This window comes from Penicillium cosmopolitanum (assembly GCF_028827165.1).
Source record: "Penicillium cosmopolitanum strain IBT 29677 chromosome Unknown utg000003l:1.0-3747932.0:1.0-3751027.0, whole genome shotgun sequence".
Taxonomy (NCBI): domain Eukaryota; kingdom Fungi; phylum Ascomycota; class Eurotiomycetes; order Eurotiales; family Aspergillaceae; genus Penicillium; species Penicillium cosmopolitanum.
Window position 1 is genome coordinate 2,260,201 of NW_026622673.1, and position 18,446 is coordinate 2,278,646.

Below are 18,446 nucleotides of genomic sequence, written 5' to 3' on the forward strand. Positions count from 1 at the left end.
GTTCGGGTTCTGGACCTTAGGTAGTAGGTTCCAACTTGAATCGATGATGTATGTGTACTAGTTGAACTCTGTAGTTCTTTGTTCCTCGCCTCGTCGGTGCGTACCTATCTACTGCTCGTACCAATGATATACTCGAAACGAGATCAGACTGATTAGCGCGAAGTTAGTTCTTGTCCACAATGAAGTGCCCAGCAAGGTCCAAAGATACTAGTAAACTCGAACATTAGTACGAAGGCAAATGTCAGCAGTCACGTTGTATATGCCTAATAGTTATTACTCTAGGTATACAGTATCCCCAGGACCGAGCGCCCGCACGGCCTCGCGACAAAACTCAATTACCAACCTGCGAACGCGGGGCACTGCAACGCCCTAAATGTAGGAATGCGCTCGGTCCATGCTGAAAGTTAAAGGGATTTGAGTAGCTTTCCACGTAGATCAGATCGAGGTCGCTGCAGCCTAAGGTAGTACCCAGCGTGAACTAAGATCTGACCTGTGCTATCAAGGGGGGGTTATCCAGGCAGTAGGGTACTGTAGGAGCCCAAAGGGGGAGGAGAGTACTGTCATGACCGGGCCGGATTGGATCCACTCAGACCGGAGAATTTCGACCAGTCAAGCACATGGGCCACCGAGAGTACAGTCCGAGTATACTGATATAGTTTGAAGTGGAAATCAATAGATGCAATGCTGTAGTTTCTATACAGGACCTATACGTAAGCCAATCTATGTAGTCTGCATACGAGTAACGCATTTGGACCTAGTCGGTGTGTGATCGGCGGGAAAACCACGGAACACCGCGATTTAAGCATAACCGCGTAGCGTTTCAGGGTGCCGTGGTTCGCCTGGACGGGCATGCCGCTGTCATTGTTAGTGTACCACACATGCTTGGTTAACTATTCTAGTTCGAGTTATTTATGTACGGAGTACTACTGCACTACTAGTTAGTCGTTATTATGCTAGTACTTACTAGTAGATACGATAGCTATGCACCCGCGCTTCCAAGGTGACAACGTCTTTGTCGACAATGCCCTGGCCATGTACTGTTCTGCCCGTGTGTACAGCACACAACAGCGCTTCGCTGTACGACAGCCACAAAGAGTGCCCACTAATTAAATTTCCCGGGCCACTTCATCATCCCCACGCCCTGGCCTAGTTTTTTACCCCCGTTTAAGGACGAGGAGGTCAGAGATTTCCAGTGTTCTGCCTGCTTCCTGCTTTCTGTTCTTTTTTGATTTTGATTTTCCTTTTCAGTTTTCACGTCGCTCGAACTTCTCTTTTCTCTTTCCTCCCCTTCCCCCCGGGCGCCTTTTTGACTTTACTTTCTTTTTCTCCTGGATATCCATCCGGGCCTATGAGATCTTCGCTCTCGGACGCTCCCGAGTCGGAGCTCAGATCTGGCACTGGCGGATAAAACTGGACACGTCTAATCCAAGTCAAGCCAAGCCAAGCAAAGCCAGACCATGTCATGTCAGTTTTGGCTCTGTCCATGCTACATACAATCCTCAGGCCTACCCGCATGATGATTAGGCGATGGCACCGCCTCTGCATACAGGCTTAGGTGGCCACGACGGTTACCGGCAGCATGCATCGTGGAGTGGAGGAGCACGGCGCAATGCATGAGATTTAGCTTGTTTGGCAGTGGTTTCCTTCCCGCAAGAGGAGGAGAAAATACATGAGTACTGTATGTCTTATTTCCCCTATGATCTGCGTCAGCATATATACAGTCAGTACATACAGTACGAGATGTGCCTGGACTGGACTCGAGATCATTGCGACGGGAAAATACTTGCAGGATTTGCTCATTCCATTCTACGAGTCATCGTATCCGTACGAGACACCCAGTGGACCGGGACGGAGTTCGAAATTCCCAGACCAAAGCCAAAGCGGGTCCCCTTCCCTTCCCTTGTCCACCGCAATGAATCTGTCGGGTCGGGTCGGTGAGGTTTGGTTTGATTTGGCTTGGTTAGGTGAGGTGAGTATTTACCATTGGCTAAATGCCCTTTGCTTTATAACGAGGAAAGCCCAAAAAAAGCATTGTACGGGACAAGACACTGGCAGTACTCTGTCCCGTACCCAAAAGTCTCACCCTTGCATGATCGCCCGCGCTATCGGCCCCGGTGCGGAGAGCCATGCAGCTTTGCCTCCAAGTGGTCCGTTTGGCATATCCAGCTGCGGTGCGGTGCTGGCTGCATCTGCCAGTTGCGCATTTGCATTTGCATTTGCATTTGCGTTTGTGTTTGCCCGCTCCCCTCCTCCCCAACTGCCCACCCCCACGAAGCGCCTCGAGCCGAGGGTTTGGTTTGGTCTGATCTGGTCTGGTCTGGACAGATCTGATTTGATCTTGATCACAATCCCGCAACGGTTGAGTCGGATTCCGAGACCAGGTGAAAGTTGGTACAGTACGGCACGGTATTGTTTCCGTTTCCATGTCCATTTCCAATCTGCCGTCTGGTGGAAGAGTGAGGTGGCTTAAAAAAAACAAAAGTACCCTCAGCCCAACTCTCAAGCGCAAACCAAGGAAGAAGGCAAGAAAAGAAGCAACGGGCAAGCAGCGCAGCGCATCATATCACATCGCATCACATCGCTTCGCTTCGCATCCCTATGGGGCTGGGCTGGGCTGAGATGAATGCCACTGACACAATATGTGTGGCGCAGCGATGTACTGAATGTATGTATGTACATCCATACGTACTATAGTCCATTCAGACGATTCAGCAAAAAAGGACGAGCGGCCTTGGTCAGAAACGAGGCAGAACATGACAGGACAGGACAAGGCAAGACAACTTGAACTGATCTGCAAACACCGGCGCCCCCGACCCAGCCAGCCCCGCACGCACTCCCCTATCACCCATCACCCGGCCCTATGGCAGGGCTTGATGGGCGAGAATTCGTGATGACGATGCACGATGCCCGATCGCGCAGGTGTGCTCGGCCATTTCTCATCTCCCGGACCGGAGGGGCGTAGGTTTAGCTGATTTTTGCAGATCTAGCTAGGTAAGGCTCCCAAACAAACTATAGTCATAGCCATACCACGCTGTGACGTGACAGGTGTGGTGTGGTGTGGTGGATCTCCAGTACATACATAGCAGAGCAGTGTATGTATGTACTAGACCAAACTGGACTGGACTGGACTGGACCGAACTGAACTGAACTGATTTGAACCGAACTGCAGGATCTCAGCCTGCATATCCATATCCATATTCATATTCTCTCAGACGCAATGCAATGTGACGCATCGAGTTCGAATCCTGTCTCCGTCTCCATACTGTATGCAGGAGGGTTCGTGCTCTGTCTGCCCTGCTTCTTGCTGCTGCTGCGGCCGCCTTGTTTCTCTCTTTCTTATTTGGCTCTATAATATCCTTGTCCCTTTTGGATTTTGGATTTTGTTTTCTCTCCTTTGGCTTTTGTGTTTTTCGTCGCGCGCGCGCAGATTGATTCGATTCGATCGCAACTCGACTCAACTTGACTATTCGCATTGCTTCACATCGCTTCACTTCACAGTATGGTCTCGGGATGCCTCGTTTGACCTCTGAGTTTCCCGTTCCTTATCGGTCTCACGTACTCCCTGTCCCCGTCGGTCAGGGTACACTCATTCGTCTTTGTTCGGAGCGCGCTGCGATCGCGTGGGACTGCACTTTGGTTATTCGATTCTGTCGCTCATTATTGCTATCGCTGTCACTGTCGCTGTCGCTGTCGCGCTGGGCTTGGGTTGGGGGTCGAGGTATACAACAGACCCTAGGCGCATTCGATCGCATCGCATCGCATCGCATCGCATCGAAATTATCGCAAATATCGAATATCGCAGATATTGAGTCGCTTTATTGAGTTTAGTCCACTGAGCGCTTGACTCTGGGGTTCCTGTTGAAAACGGCGCATCGCTGGCCGAAGACAAGAGAAGACGCGCCTCACATCGCATCACATCGCCTCAGACCACGTCAAGCCAACACCCGCACTCATTCAAAGAGAGAAAAAGTGAGAAAGCGCATCTCATCCTCATCAGTTTATGAGGAAGGAGAGTTAAGTTGAGTTTGAGAGGGAGTCAAAGAGCAGCCCCTTTCTCCGCAGGGCTACCCTAGGAGACCCTACTCGGAGCATCGATATCACATCGGATGACATAAGTCAGGCCAACCAACTCAAACCAGACAAGGCGAAAGCCTTTACGGAGTAAGTTTACGAGTAAGGTGCTGGAGTAAGCTACTGATTACGATTACGATCGGACCCTTGACCCTTGTGCTTATGGCAGTGGCTTGAAATCGGAAGTGATAAAGCTAAAGAAGGACCAGGCTAACCCGACCTTAGCAGGGCAGGCGATCGAAGCGGGGGATCCAAGGGGGGGGTTGTGGTGCACACGCCTCCTTTCTCCGCCATCAGCGATTGCTAGACTAGTGACTAGTCACTAGTGGGTCATCTGCCGAGCAGTTGAGCGGGCAGGGCAGGGATTGTATTGCGAGGTGCGAGGCGAGAGTTGCGAGTTGCCACAGCTGAGGACCGAGTTGCCGGCAGCATACGAGTATTGTGTCAGTTCTGGCAGTGCATACAGACACAGACAGAGTCATATCTTCCGCTGTATAGCGTGCTCTGCTGCGCTGTGCGTCTGCCCTCCACTGTGTCCACCCGGACTGGAATGCTAGGCGCCGGACCAGGGGCCGAGTCCACTTTGCGCATCACCTGCATAGCCGCGAATCCAGGAACTCGAACTACTCAACGGTGCGAGTGAGCTGCTAGTGAGCTGCAGCTGAGCAGACCAAGCAAACCTTGTCCTTGTTCTTGGGGGAGACTAGCACTGCCGGACTACCGCAGTATCGCAGTACCGCAGTACCGCTACCGCTAAGGTTCGGCCGAGCGAATGTGCGCATCATTCCGGATCGACGTGCGCAGCCAATTCGCCCCCCCCCCAAAATCAAAATCCCAAATCAAAACCAGAAAAAGCCAACAGTGGGCCCCCTTTCAGCGTGGACCGTGGTCGACACCAGCTGAGTCCTGACTCTGGTCCCTCTGGTCCGTCTGGTCCCCTTGTCCATCCACTCTTTTCCCCCCCCTCCACCTAACGGTCGAGTCTTGAGTGTGTCTCCACCTTCAGCTGCTTAGGGAAAATTTTCTTTGAGGATCTGAAAAGGGAAAGGGAATCTGGAGATTGTCATTGGAGGAAGGGCCAGACACTAGAGAAGAGAGAAGAGAGAAGAGAGAAGCCGGGCCGATTTGAGGCCTTAGGCGTGCCTCAGGCGCTGAAAGTGAAGTGATTAGTGATTTTTGATTTTATCTGCAGGTACGAGAGGGCAGCAGGCAGGAGCTACCGGTATACACTGCATACACTCAGTGCAGCAGTACAACTACAGTGCAGTACAGCAGTGACTACCAGTGACTACCACCACTGCTATACTACACTGCTACTACTCTACACTTCTGCTACTTCCGCTTGCGTTGACGACACCACTCTACCTTCTACCACTACTTCTCTACCACTTCCACCTCACTTCTCTACTCTACCACTCTCTTCCTCCACCACCGTTTCCGTCAACTCATCCATGGTAGTCCGCGCATCCCGCACCTTTCATCTCCCCACCACAGCTCTTCTTCTTTTTCACTCTACCACTACCACTACCACTACCATTACCACTACCACTACCAACTGATCTGACTTGCACTCTACCATACTCTACTCTACCTGACCCATCGCCCGCCGTGGTTCACTGACTGTCATCGGATTTGGGTTCCACCTCGCCGTCGTCTTGATGAGTGCATCGACGTACGACGCCTCTCTCTCGCGCGAAGCACAGAGGTTTGTAACTACTCTCTTCTCTTCGCTTCTCTTTGTTGCCCTTGCCTTTGCCGTTGCGCTTGCGCCCGCTGCACTCACATCTTCGCCTCTTTTTGACCATTCTCCCTCTCTCTTCCACACTCACTCACTCCCCCACCATCTCGCTTGACGGCATCGCAACTCTTACTCCGTGGTCCAGGCCTCCCAACTGACCATGTTGTCCAACGACAGTGACTTTGACCTGACCATTCGCCAGCAGCCCGACCGGGCGCGCGTGGCTGGGGGCAAGGAGAAAGGTACGCTGTCCCTCTCATCCATTTCTCTCGTCTCTGATCTGCCCGCGGCCGGCGAGCACGTTCCAGTTCCTCCCCTCATCCCATCGCAAAGTGGGGTGGGTTGGGTTGGGTTGGGCTAGGCTCACCCGAGATCTGAATCTGAACTTGGATCGGATCGGATTCTCATTCTCCTCATCCTGATCGTGGACTTCGAGCCAGAGCTCGTGGGCAGACGACTCGAGATTCTTCGTCAAGCTCACTTCTAACCGGCGTGTCTACAGAGCGCAAACCCATCGATCCTCCGCCGATCGTCCAGCTTCGGGTACGACCAGAGGACTCCTACCTAGCACAGTAAGTCGTTTCCATTGCAATCAATGCCTTTCTGATCCCTCCGGCTCTCCCGTCGTGCGCCGACTTGGTGCGTGGGAGCTGTGATTGTGTGCGATTGTGCGTGTGTGGACATTGGTGGCTGATCTCCCCGCGCTCCGCGCTCCAGACACTACCTCCAAAGTCCTTATTATTTTATGACCTGCAGTCTGTACGATGCCTCAGATGATCGTCCAGTGCCCGTCGCTCCATCGACTGCCTTGGCAGGAACGCTGGTCTCGTCCCTTCACCGTCTAAAAGACGTGGACAACAGTGGTAAGTCGTCGCTTCGTTCTCTGCAGTTAGACCAGCGAGCTAATCGTTGCTAGATGGTGGATTCTTCGTCTTCGGAGATCTGTCGGTGAAGATCGAGGGCGACTTTCGTCTCAAGTTTACCCTGTACGAAATGCGCAAGTAAGTAAAGTGATCACGCGAGCGGTCGGGTCGAGTTGAGTCGAGAGTGACAAGACGAGACGAGACTTCAGTGCAGCGCAGAGAATTGAAACTAACCAGACTTCACAGACAAAATGTCGTGACCCTGAAGACCATCATCTCAGACCGATTTAAAGGTAAGAAGAACTCCAGCCGCGAAGATGCTCTACGGTGCTGACGTACCCCCAGTGTCGCCTCCCAAGAACTTCCCAGGGATGATGGAATCGACTTTTCTTTCGCGCTCGTTTGCAGACCAAGGTGTGAAGCTGCGCATTCGCAAAGAGCCGCGTACCATGATGTAAGTCTCACCCATTCCCAAAGCGACCAGAACAGTGGCTCATCATGACCAGGAAACGTTCTGCGCCTCGACCGGACGAGTTCCCACAGGCCCTTCCTCCGCGGTCGCCAGAACGTCAGTCCGTCCAGGGAATCCCCCCAGCGACAAGTTTCAGTGGCTATCCAACGGCGGCGAGATCAGATTATGGCTATTACCAACAACCTCCCGTCAAACGTCACCGCACCTCCATCGACTACGGTCGACAAAGCATCTATGATGACAATCGCATGGCTCGCCAGATGGACGCGTACGGTCAACCTGCACCGATCTACCCCAGCCAACCAGGATCCTACCAAACGCCAACGATGGGGGGCTACTCAGGGAGCCAAGTGATGCCAGATTACGGAATGGTGCGTTTGTTTGCGGCATGCATCTACAACAGCATGAGGCCCCATCTTGCGGAGAGATTTAGCTAACCCACTCCCTAGGTCTCATGGGATGCCGCCATCAGCTCCACTGTCCCAGATGGCCGATCCCTCCGGGCAAGCTCGCACCAGCCAGCAGAACGCAGCCGTGGGACAGTTGATGGCGATGAACCAGCCTGGCACACCTGTACGGCACCCCTCTTCAAATCAGTGAGTTGTAGGGAACAACCCTGGCTAAATTTCTTTTCTTTTGGGTGCGCAAAGTCCCCGGATTCGACAGGAGCGATGATGGCTCAAGCTCAGGGATACCCCCGGTCCGCCTACGCCACGAGTACGAGCTCGACTACCCTCCCCCGCTCCAACGGAATCTCAATCGCAGTTATCCGAGTCTTAACGGGAGTCCGAGGGAATATTACGATCCGGGTACGGCTGGCTCGCCCTCGGGCACTCCGATCCTCCCTTCTCAGATGGGGCCCGAAGGCACCGCGGCCGGCTCTGCGGCCTTCAAATTTGACCATCCGGATTCGGCGAATGGGACACCTCGATGATTCTTGCTGAAGTGGGATTATCTTTGGCTCTGGTGGCTCTGGTGGCCCTGGCCCTGGCTTCCCACTTGCGCTCTCTTTTTATTTCCTCTCTTTGCCTAGATTGACCTCGATGGTCTGGTCCTCTTGACTTTGGCTTTGGCTTTTGCACTGCGGTATGGTATGGATGGGATGGGATCATCCGGTCTGGTTTGGTTTGGTCTGGTACACTATGTTCATTTTTCCTGTCTGTCTGGATAGACCGGGGTGTTAGATATCACGGTTGTTTTTCTGGCTTCTGGTGGGTGGGTGGTCTTCTGTTTTCTGCTATTGTTTACTGGACACTTTTTTCCCTGGCGCTGGTAGAGGGAGGACGGATGGTATTATTCTTTTAAAAGTGCTCTGTTCTTCCTGTGTGTATATACTCTTTTTTCTTCTTCTTCTTCTTCTTCTTCTTCTTCTTCTTCTTCTCTTCTTCCCATTTTAATCAGATGGTTCGCTCCTTCCTTACTTTTCCACCCTCCTCATTAGGCACCTTCCGTGGGTACTCCCACCACCACCACCACCACACTTGAATGTTGACAGTGCATATTGACACTTACTTCTCTTCTGCCTTCTCCCCTCCCTTCTCCCCTCCCTTCCTCCCCATCACCTCCCATCTCCAACATGGATCCTTCATCGCCATACTACATCCCCTTCACCAATCTCGACATCTGGTGTACCTGGAAAGGCACCAACCAAGCAGACGTGGAAGTCCTCATCTCCGTCGATGTAAGTCGAAGTCGAAGTCGAACTCAAGTTGGAGCCAGGCTGGCTGGGCTATCTGCCTATCTGATCTGATCTGACCTGATATCAACCGATTGAATGAACATTGCCGATACTAACCATACCGAACACGCAGGTCTATTGCACGCCCAACACCGAGTTCCTCGTGCTAGATACGCGCACACCCTCGACTTCTTTCGTGAAGGATTTCTCTCTTTCGAAGAAGGGGGATGATAATGAGAATGAAACTGCGCCTGGACCTGAGGTGGTGCTTCGAGATGTGAACGATGTTGAACTTGGTGCTGGGCTGGATGACGTCCCCGCTGTGCATGTTTCTTCTCTCGATGTGAGGCCCGTCACGCCGAACCCAGAATCCATCACCGAGTCTGAGCAAGACTTGCCAGATCTGGCTCCTCTGGGCACACTACTCCTCGATCCACGTACCGGCTCACCACCCTCACCCTCATCCTCACTCCCCGACGCGGAGAGTCCCTCTGCCGTCTCGAATTCGGAGAGTATTATCGTGCAGAATGAGTTGCATCGGGACGGGTTTTTGGGCGATGATATACTTCCTGATCCGTTTCTGGAGGAATTGGAGCTGGATAGTTCGCCTTTTCAGGATAAGATTCAGGACCGCGAGCAGGATCTGGATCTGAATGCGCAGGATTCGGATCAGCTTAGTTCTACTCTCGGGAGCCCGGATCGAAAGACCGGCGGATCACCTCGAGTTCTCGGAACATTTCTTCCACGCAAAAGATCTGCGAAGGCTGCTTCATTGCCTGATTCAGTAACAGACTCGGAGAGAGGGTACAATAGGGGAAAAAAGGTCGTCGCAGCGCCTAGCCTTCCATCGACACCTTCCCCGATCAAGCACTCTCACTCTACCGGTTCCAACTCGAATTCGAACTCAGATCCCCACCCGCGCAGCTTGATTCCTCGTCCTCGTTCCCGTCTCAGTCGTGGCCAGTCTCGTTCTGAGTCGAGCAAGGGCTCGCTGCACTTCTCGCTGCCCTTCTCGCAACCCCTCTCACCATCCCCTCGTTATCGAGAGGGAAGTCTGCGCCTATTCTCGAGGCCGACTTCCGCCGATTCGAGAATGATATCTCGCCGCTGTTCAAAGAGAGCAAAACCAACACAAAGGGAAAGGAAAAGGACGTGGGTCTGGATCGTCGGGTATTGAAGCATAACGATGGAAGTTCCATTATACGCTTGTCCACGCGATTCCCTGTCACACCTTCCAAATCCAGTCATCAGGCTCTCGACGAAGTTTCTCGGACCCAGTCTGATCTGGAGAAGCTTTCCACCGTTGCAACTATTGGGAGTCCGTGTGACTTCACCGGTCTGCCGGGAGATTCGGACGATACAGACAATGCGGACAATGCTTCTTTCAGTGTTAGCCCTGGCCAGTCCGGTGCTGCTGTTCTCGTGCAACCATTGCCCATTTGGATCACGGATAACAATTCCGCGGATGAGGGCGAAAAGGAACCAGAACCACGCCTTACATTCACGGCGGGGAGGTTTCACATAGTCACACCTTCTGGTATGGAACCCGCGGTGTATCAAGTCAAAATCACCCTTTCGGTGCCGCTACAGGACGGTCGACCTGGTTGGCGCGAACTCGTTGTTCCTGGCTTGCCGCGATTGCCGACGGACGAACATGGCTACGTGTACTTTGTCATTCCGCAGAATACCGGCTTGGAATTCCGCACAAGTCATTTGAAACGATACAAGATCGTTGAAGGTTGTCTTATGGGCCAGATGCTCATATCATCTCGGCTAATCCTACCCCTCCGACCCTGCCATTCGAATTTCTTCGGTTATATCAAGGATTTCAACGTCGGTCAAGAAATAGACGAGGATATTTTGTCAGACAACGAATCATTTCGTCTCGTCAGATATCACGCCACCTGTTCGATCAATCTCATCCAAACCGATTTCTGGGCCGAAAGATGTGGCCTCTGGCTATATATCTATGGTGGCCCTCAGGGGGAGTTTTGCTGCTCCCTGCAGAAACCCGGCTATCAAGATATTCATCTCCAGCACCCGGGAAATGGCAATGCAATCGGTGTTTCTCGGGTGGAGATTTTGGCTAGTCGATCGAATCTCGACAAGTTTGCCATCACGTGGGAAGTGAAAATCGCCAAAGGATCGCGAATCAGAATGCCTCGTATCAGATCGAACAAGTATAACGAAGCTGGCATTGAGGAGGAACTCCGTGAGGACGTTATTCAGATACAAGATCTCGAATCCATCAAAGTCGAAGCAATGTACAAGGGCTCCGGAGTTGAATTTCTCCTCACTGGCCCAAAGGAAGAAGTAGAAGTCCTTTCTATCCCTTCTACCACTCTGCAGAGTATCAAATCACGAATCCGCTGGTCAAAGTGGTTGAGTTATATCAATTACGCCTTTGACCCATTCCGCATCTGGTATTCCATAATGATTTTCCGCGAATACTGGACGCGCTATCAAATGGGGGTTCCATATCCCTTTTTCAGAAGACAGTTCCCTGAGGTTTGGTGTGCGGGTGGAGATCCGGATCGTCATTGGCACCTTTTTACTCCCGTTCATCCTGAGGTTAAACGCATTGCTGAGGCTGTGGCTAGAGCAGGTGTTAAGGATGATGAGTATCAAATCTCCTGTGCGCTGGATGGAGATCCGCCTGTTCTGCATGATTGTTCTATTGTTATTTTACCTGGTGTTGATGATCAACCAGAGGGGGTGGGTCACATCTTGGTTGACGTGGAGGAGTCTGTTTCTGAGACGGTGAATGAGAATGAGAATGTCTCGGATATCGAGCCTGTGCCTGAGCCTGTGCCTGAGCCTGTGCCTATGCGTCTCCGGGATAGAATTGATTACTTCCTAGGATGGAAGGGACCGGTCGTGCGCGGGGTCTTTAGTTGCTTGTGATGGTGTGACTGGTAGTTCGAGCTCTTTTCGAACTCTTTGTTTACCTTTAATACAGGAGATACGCCGTATGAATGGGTTGGATCATGGGATTACTTTAACCAATCGAGGGAATAGTTGTTTCTTACATTATTATGGGAATTAAAAGCTTTTATTTTAAGGGTGCTGCTAGTAGCTAAATAACTACTTTATGCTATGTGAGATAATTCCTGCCAGCCATAAGATGAGATGACCTGCTCGATAGAGAATATCAGGTTTCCTTCTTGCACCTGGTTGAACTGGAGATTGCTTAGGTAGACCCTAAACTCATGAACATTCATGTTGATAGCTCTATCGACATGAGACAAGGCTGACCAGGGGATAATTAGTCAAGATGGGAAGAATGAGAGATAAGCTGGCTGGCTGGCTAGTCTCTTTTCATGACTTTGACTTTGACTTTATATCCGTTGGTCCTTTTAGAGAGATTGCAAAAAGGACTCAGACTCAGACTCGACTGAAAGCTGAAACTGGGGTCAGACGATTCATGCTCACGCCTATAACTATCGCGTTTTCTTCAAGTTCTGAGTTCTTTAAATTTGACATTTCCACACTCCGAGTCCTCTTTTAGCCCGAACATGTACCGACCAATGACAAAGTTGCTAGAACAATCTAGCGGTCAGTTGAGTCGATGCGAGGCATCTAATTACAGAGTACGTTCATGCTGGAATCACCTGCATATAGATACATACACCCTCCGGCCAATATATTGGAGTGTATGCATAATTGTGGGCCGTATTTCAGATAGTACTCAGCCGGGATTTCTCCTCACTATAACCCCAGTTATAGTTAGTTATGAGCATTTACTTGTAGTAGCTGCTTGGATACTGTAAAATTGCAACAGCTGCGCTAATACACACTTAAAGGACTCCGAATCCAATCCACTGAACAGACAAGTGTACATATCCTGACCGCTTTTTTGTATCTCTGTGATTAGGTATGTACAGGATGACAGCTGGTTCGCATACTAGACAGCCCTTCTGAGTCTTGCGTCACCCTTTGCTTCGAACTTAGAAAATTCCGGCAGAAGGGTACGAATAAAATCCTCTTTCCTGCTTCGGCTGCTGGCAGCAAAGCATGCACAAAGCGGAAAAATCCCTAAATTTAAAGGAGCGGAGCCAGCGATAAAAAAATACGATCGTCTTTCGAAATGATCGGTGGGTGGGAAAGCTACCTATTCTTTTGGGGTACCTTAAAAAAAGGGCTACAAGTCCCAGTGCGAAGGTACCTCATTATTCCATAACTTATCAATTTTGATCACCTCGCATAAACTTGAAGTTATGCAAAATGACTATCGTTGAGAACAAGACCTCAAATTATACCAATTACGTTCCAATAGCTCTACCAATTCTATATCTTGGTATTGCGAGTCCGAAGCGTTTGAGGGAGGTGTACAAAGCCGCCATGACTCTTGGGTTAATTTTCCAAGCCAGAGACGATTTTCTCGATGTTTATGGTGACCCTCGAATCACGGGGAAGATTGGGACGGATATTCAGGAAAATAAATGCAGCTGGCTCCCTGTAACTCCGCTGGAGTATTCCAATGATGAACAAAAGAAATTACTGGAAACTTGCTATGGGACGGAGAAGAATTCTGATATTGTGAAGGTGAAGGTGAAGGCTTTATTCGATCATTTGGATTTGGCTGAGAAATCTCGTCGTTGGGATGAGAGGGTGATGGGCGAGGCTCGTGCTTTGTTTCAGGGTTCGTCTGATGCGGGCTTGAAGGAGGTTTTCACTTTGTTTCTATCGAAGTACCTCCAAGACCCACGAAGAGGTGTTCCTCGCCCTGCTAAGTTATAGTGTTTTTTGATGTTCAATTCACAGAGATGCTTCGGGGGTTTCATTATTACAAATTCCATTATCGTTCGTTACGCAGTTACCTAGAAGCCTCATTTCTTCTGGCACAAAGGGTTCCATTTAATTCGGAGATAATTGGCATTATGTAGAAGCTCAGTACTATATGCTACACCACAAGGTAACTACGGGGTGGGTATACTTTACAAGCAATCATAATTGATCTATAAAAGCCACTAACTACTAGTACTGTTATGTCCCCCGAGGCTTAGCGGGGTACCCAGGATCATATTTCTTCAACATCGCCGCCAAAACCTCCTCAACAGCCCACCTAAGCACAACATCCATCCTAACAGCCCCCTCCCCAGGCGCAACCCGAACACCAACATCAGTATGACACTTCTCGCCCTCTCCAAAAGCCTGAACCCAATCCCCCTTGGCAGCCGCACGCTCATCAACAGGGATAAGCAACCATTCATGATACTTCAGATACCGCGGCCAAACGATATCATCCACATATCCCGGCGGATCGACCCAGAAATTCTGCGGCGCATCCGTCATCGCGGTGTCGAGATCGATTTCTGGTTTCGAACTGGGAGTCGGTGTCGAGCCCGAGCCCAATCCCGCTGAAGAAATACTCGAAGAAACCACATTCCCGGTCCGGGCGGTGGTTGATCCCCACCAATAGTAACATATCCATCCCGTCCTTCCCTTCTAGCTTTAACATTCGTATAAGACGCCGGCAAGAAAAGCGATAAATTAATACTCTCATGAATAGATTGAGAAGGGTGCTCCTCGCCCCAAATACTAGGTCGATCCTTTGGCGGTGCAAAAAGGAGAAAACCCTCGAGAAACGCAATGGATTGTCTCATTTTGTAAGAAGCCGGGACGGAAGATAATCGTTTCTCGACGTGTTGGCGAAGTTCCGCGATCAGGGTTTCTGGGACTCCGGTGGGCCCGGACGCGTTTTGGTCTTCTTTGCTGGCGATGCTGTTGGGGAGTCGGCCGTTCATGCGTGCGTAGGAGAGGGCCATTGAGAGCCAATCTGTGTCTATTGCGGTGGGGGTGTCCCAGTCTTGGATTTTGGTTCCGGATGGGAGGGTTACGTAGGGGATTCTGGGGTTGTTAGAGGGGTATTTGTAAGGGATCAGGAATACGCACTTATTATCCGGTTTGTAGAAGTCATCTTCGTGGATCATAAAGGTGTGTAGTTGGTCATACTGGGGCGCGCCTTCAATGTGAACTTTGGCACCGCTGAAGATTCGGTGGAGGAGGCGGGCTAGGGTTGTTTTGCCGCTGGAGGAGGGGCCGGATATACCGACCATGTAGGCTATGGGGTCGGGTAAGTCGTAGGCCATGATTGGATATGCCGTTGGGTAGTAGGAATTGCAGGGGAGTTGAGGGGAAGCTGAAGATTTTGGCCGATCTCACCTTGAGGTATGCGGGGCAGGGGCTTATCGCTTATCTTTGACCCTGCGACCCCCGCAGTCCCATAGTTAGTTAGTTTATAAGGTATCTTACAAGGTAAACTAATGCCCTATAAGGCATAATTGGAGATAGGTTCATTTAGGACATATTCAATTTAATCACCTTCTATTTCTATCCGAGTTTATTCTTGTTCCGTGTCCATTTCACTTTCAATCCGACGAATGACTCGTGCTGGGTTCCCCGCAACAAAATGGAACGGAGGTACGTCCTGAGGGTTATATGAACCATCGGTCAGCTTCAGTTCGATTCCATTAATAAGAGAGATGACAATTCCACTTACCTTAGTAACCACAGATCCCGCTCCAACAGTACTTCCCCTCCCAATACGAACACCAGCCAAGATAAGAGCACTCCCACCAATCCAAACATCATCCTCGATATGAACTTCTTTACCCCCCTCAGGCCCTTTCAGTCCTCGTCGTACAGCAGGATCCATCGGGTGAGTTGCGCCATAGATACAAACATTCGGTCCGAAGAGCACATTCTCTCCAATGCTGATCAGGCATGTATCAAGCACGAGAAGATTGAAGTTAAGAAATGTACCCTTGCCGACCTTGAAATTTAATCCGTGGTCCACGGAGATCGGTCCGTCCACGAATGGATCTGTTTCTTCAAATAGAGCCTCGTCTTCCTTGGGGTCGGGGTGGACTGGAGGCATGGGTCGAGTATCCATGAGAATGCTGAACGGGGAAAAAGAACAGGGTAAATATTAGCCAAGCTGTGACTCCATCGCACATAACGTCAAACTTACTTCCGCCATAATTCTACTTTGCGTCGCCGAGAAACAGCCCCAGCGGCATTGAACTCATCACAAGCTTTCTTGCATCGAGTGCGATTTGCTTGTAGATCTTCGTCCCAGGCCCAGTAGAGCTCACCGCGGACCATTTTTTGCCACTCTTTGGATTGCGCCATGCTGTCTTGTCTATTTTATGCGGAGTGGGAGAGAAAAGGACGTCGGTGCTGAAGTGAAAAATTAAATTGAGCTAGGATTCACAGGGAGAGCAGCGAATCTATCCTCTTTATATCCTCGTGGTCCCCCCACGCGATGAGGAGCCGTTCCTTGTGGCAATGGCGACCCGATATTCACCTGCGCTGCCAACTACCTAATCGGGCAAGTCGGCCAGCAGCTTCCCAAGATTGTGCAGGATATATTAAATGGCATCGCTGATTGGCTGGTATTGGTTTTCCCAGTATCCATGTTTTGAAACACCGCTATGGAAATTTGTAGCTGGGTATACATTTTTGGGGAAATGGTCCATGGTGGGGGAGTATGCACTTAGGCAGGGCCCGATCTTGATCAAAGCCAGTGCATTTAATTTCCACGCTTGTTCAATTTGACAAAGTTTCAAAGTTTGAGGTTCGTAATATGTAAGGAGTTAAAGCTTGATTAGAGCTAATTCTCAATCTACTTCGGATTGAATCAAAGATAGGGCCCAAGCCTTTGCTTGGGGCTCAATAGATATATTCATAATTCTGATTTTGGTTCGTTATCATTAGGAAACCCGCGCACCATTTGTGAAATGGAACACTTTTAGAAGGGTTTGCCTGCTTCTCCACAGCAGAGGGAGATCAGTCGCGATGTCCTGGCAGCGTTATTTAACCGACTCGGCGATTCTGACCAGCCCATCCTCTCCCCTCATATCACTTTGCAAAACATGGCTCGCTGCATTAGACTTTCCGCCCGCTCCTCGGAGTTCCTCTTGCGACGCCTCATCTATCTTCTGAGAAAAAAGGTCGACTGAGGTGATCGCGAACTTCCGGGCGCCCACTTTCCGTTCAAACAAGATGTCCAGCTCAGCATACGTTCTATACCTTGTTTCAGGCAGTCGGAAGAATGCCCAGACGAAGGAAAGTAGGCAAAGACCGCCCCAGAAAAAGCCTGCTTTCGCTTGCCAGTTCCATGCCGTCGGGTTAATCATGTAGGGTGTTAGAACGCCGTTGATGATTTTGAAAATATTATAGACATTCCAGGCTAAGCTGGTTGTCTTAGCGCGGAGTCGGACAGATGACATCTCGGAAATGATCGAGTAGCAAAGAGGCCCGACGCTCGACTGGTAGACGAGCGAAAAGGCGATAAGAAGGGCTCCCGTCGCCCAGGACATATTTTTATTCCCACGATCGACAACGCCAGTTATACCGATGCCGATCAGGAAAATGAATTGCAGAAAGAGTCCCGAGAGGTATTGTTGTCTGCGGCCAAAACGTGCCATGATTAACCAGGCGAAGACGATTCCGACGATTCCGACCGCGTATTGGGCCATGGTGAGATCAAATGCGTTTGATGGGTCCATGCCGGCCTGCTCAAAGAAGTATGTTGAGTTTCCCATCAGCGTTGTCCCGGATATTATCGAGGTAATTGAAGTGAAGCAGCAGATCTCTGTTCGGCGAAGATTATGGCCTTTGAAACAGTCGATATAGCTTGCACCTTTGACCACTTTTTGCTCGAGTTGATTGGTGTAGACCATGACTTCAACGGCAGCGTCTAGATCGACAGCATCATCTGTCTTCCGGGCTGTGAGTGATCGAAGAGCAGACTTGGCCCCTTTCTTATCGCCGCGTCGAATATACCACCACGGGGATTCGGGCGCAAATGCGATTGCCACGATCAGCGGAACTGGCCACATCCACTGTAGAGCGTAAGGGATACGATAAGACCACTGATCAGTCCGGTGAAGCAGTGATCGTAGAACACCGGAGGAAATAAGCTGACCGATGACCCAGCAAAGATTAATGTAAGCTGTAAGATGGCCTCGAAGAGCCACGGGACAAACTTCAGACGCATACGAGACCGGAAGAATCTGGAAAATACCCCAGGAATGCCCATCAAAATCAACCCAACTTGGAGCACCTCGATATTTGGCGCGAAAAATGGGATGAAAATGAAGAGGATTGTCAGGAATAGGGCGCCGATCATGGTTTTTCGGTATCCGAATCTTTCCGCCACGAATCCGTTCAATAGCAGGCCGATTATTTCGCCGACGGATGCTCCGTTGTTAAGGCCGGATTGCCAGGCTGCGGATAATGCGTAAGTTCCATCAGGCTGCAATTTGCCGTATTTCTTCGTCCAGGGCTCGAATGCGAAGAATGAGAATATTAGGAGAAGGTCATATCCTTCCATGATCACCGCTGTTGAGAGAACAATAGACCATGAGACTGCTTTTGAATAAAGTCGGAATGCAGTGGAAATGGACATGTCGTGCTCGCGCTGCGTAGCCTCCCTGATTTGTGCCTGTGAATAGGCAACGGTCGGCTGATCACCGGAATTGTTTTGGGCCGAGGGCTCAATTGGAGCCAAGATTGGAGACACATTTGGACTCACGTCGCCCATTATGGCGACACGGTATATTACTGGTGGTGCAGAGGGTTGAAGGGTAGAAAGGGAAGAGAAGAGGAGAGAGAGGC

General features: G+C 50.5%; 7 protein-coding genes across 7 annotated transcripts; 4 read left to right on the forward strand and 3 right to left on the reverse strand.

Annotated features, from left to right (window-relative positions):
• Nucleotides 1-1,912: 1,912 nt before the first annotated feature.
• Nucleotides 1,913-2,470, forward strand: N7509_000888 (uncharacterized protein; the record flags this gene model as incomplete). Its single annotated transcript, XM_056625525.1, has 2 exons — nt 1,913-1,969; nt 2,030-2,470. 2 exons carry the CDS (start codon nt 1,913-1,915, stop codon nt 2,468-2,470), a joined length of 498 nt encoding a protein of 165 aa, XP_056494107.1.
• Nucleotides 2,471-5,969: 3,499 nt separating this feature from the next.
• On the forward strand, nt 5,970-8,078 carry vosA (the record flags this gene model as incomplete). The annotated part of the gene is made up of 9 exons (XM_056625526.1): nt 5,970-6,051; nt 6,312-6,381; nt 6,527-6,672; nt 6,726-6,810; nt 6,919-6,965; nt 7,018-7,126; nt 7,179-7,515; nt 7,594-7,717; nt 7,795-8,078. The coding sequence occupies 9 exons, from the start codon at nt 5,970-5,972 to the stop codon at nt 8,076-8,078; spliced, it is 1,284 nt and encodes a 427-aa protein (XP_056494108.1).
• Nucleotides 8,079-8,720: 642 nt separating this feature from the next.
• N7509_000890 (uncharacterized protein) lies at nt 8,721-11,726 on the forward strand (the record flags this gene model as incomplete). The annotated part of the gene is given in 3 exon segments (XM_056625527.1): nt 8,721-8,825; nt 8,956-9,859; nt 9,871-11,726. The coding sequence occupies 3 exon segments, from the start codon at nt 8,721-8,723 to the stop codon at nt 11,724-11,726; spliced, it is 2,865 nt and encodes a 954-aa protein (XP_056494109.1).
• Nucleotides 11,727-13,046: 1,320 nt separating this feature from the next.
• Nucleotides 13,047-13,562, forward strand: N7509_000891 (uncharacterized protein; the record flags this gene model as incomplete). The annotated part of the gene is made up of 1 exon (XM_056625528.1): nt 13,047-13,562. The coding sequence occupies one exon, from the start codon at nt 13,047-13,049 to the stop codon at nt 13,560-13,562; it is 516 nt and encodes a 171-aa protein (XP_056494110.1).
• A 246-nt stretch (nt 13,563-13,808) lies between these two features.
• On the reverse strand, nt 13,809-14,914 carry N7509_000892 (ribosylnicotinamide kinase; the record flags this gene model as incomplete). Its single annotated transcript, XM_056625529.1, has 3 exons — nt 13,809-14,148; nt 14,205-14,672; nt 14,718-14,914. The coding sequence occupies 3 exons, from the start codon at nt 14,912-14,914 to the stop codon at nt 13,809-13,811; spliced, it is 1,005 nt and encodes a 334-aa protein (XP_056494111.1).
• A 251-nt stretch (nt 14,915-15,165) lies between these two features.
• Nucleotides 15,166-15,929, reverse strand: N7509_000893 (sugar O-acetyltransferase; the record flags this gene model as incomplete). The annotated part of the gene is made up of 2 exons (XM_056625530.1): nt 15,166-15,724; nt 15,796-15,929. The coding sequence occupies 2 exons, from the start codon at nt 15,927-15,929 to the stop codon at nt 15,166-15,168; spliced, it is 693 nt and encodes a 230-aa protein (XP_056494112.1).
• A 707-nt stretch (nt 15,930-16,636) lies between these two features.
• Nucleotides 16,637-18,372, reverse strand: N7509_000894 (Major facilitator superfamily domain general substrate transporter; the record flags this gene model as incomplete). The annotated part of the gene is given in 2 exon segments (XM_056625531.1): nt 16,637-17,842; nt 17,854-18,372. The coding sequence occupies 2 exon segments, from the start codon at nt 18,370-18,372 to the stop codon at nt 16,637-16,639; spliced, it is 1,725 nt and encodes a 574-aa protein (XP_056494113.1).
• Between the last annotated feature and the right edge of the window lie 74 nt (nt 18,373-18,446).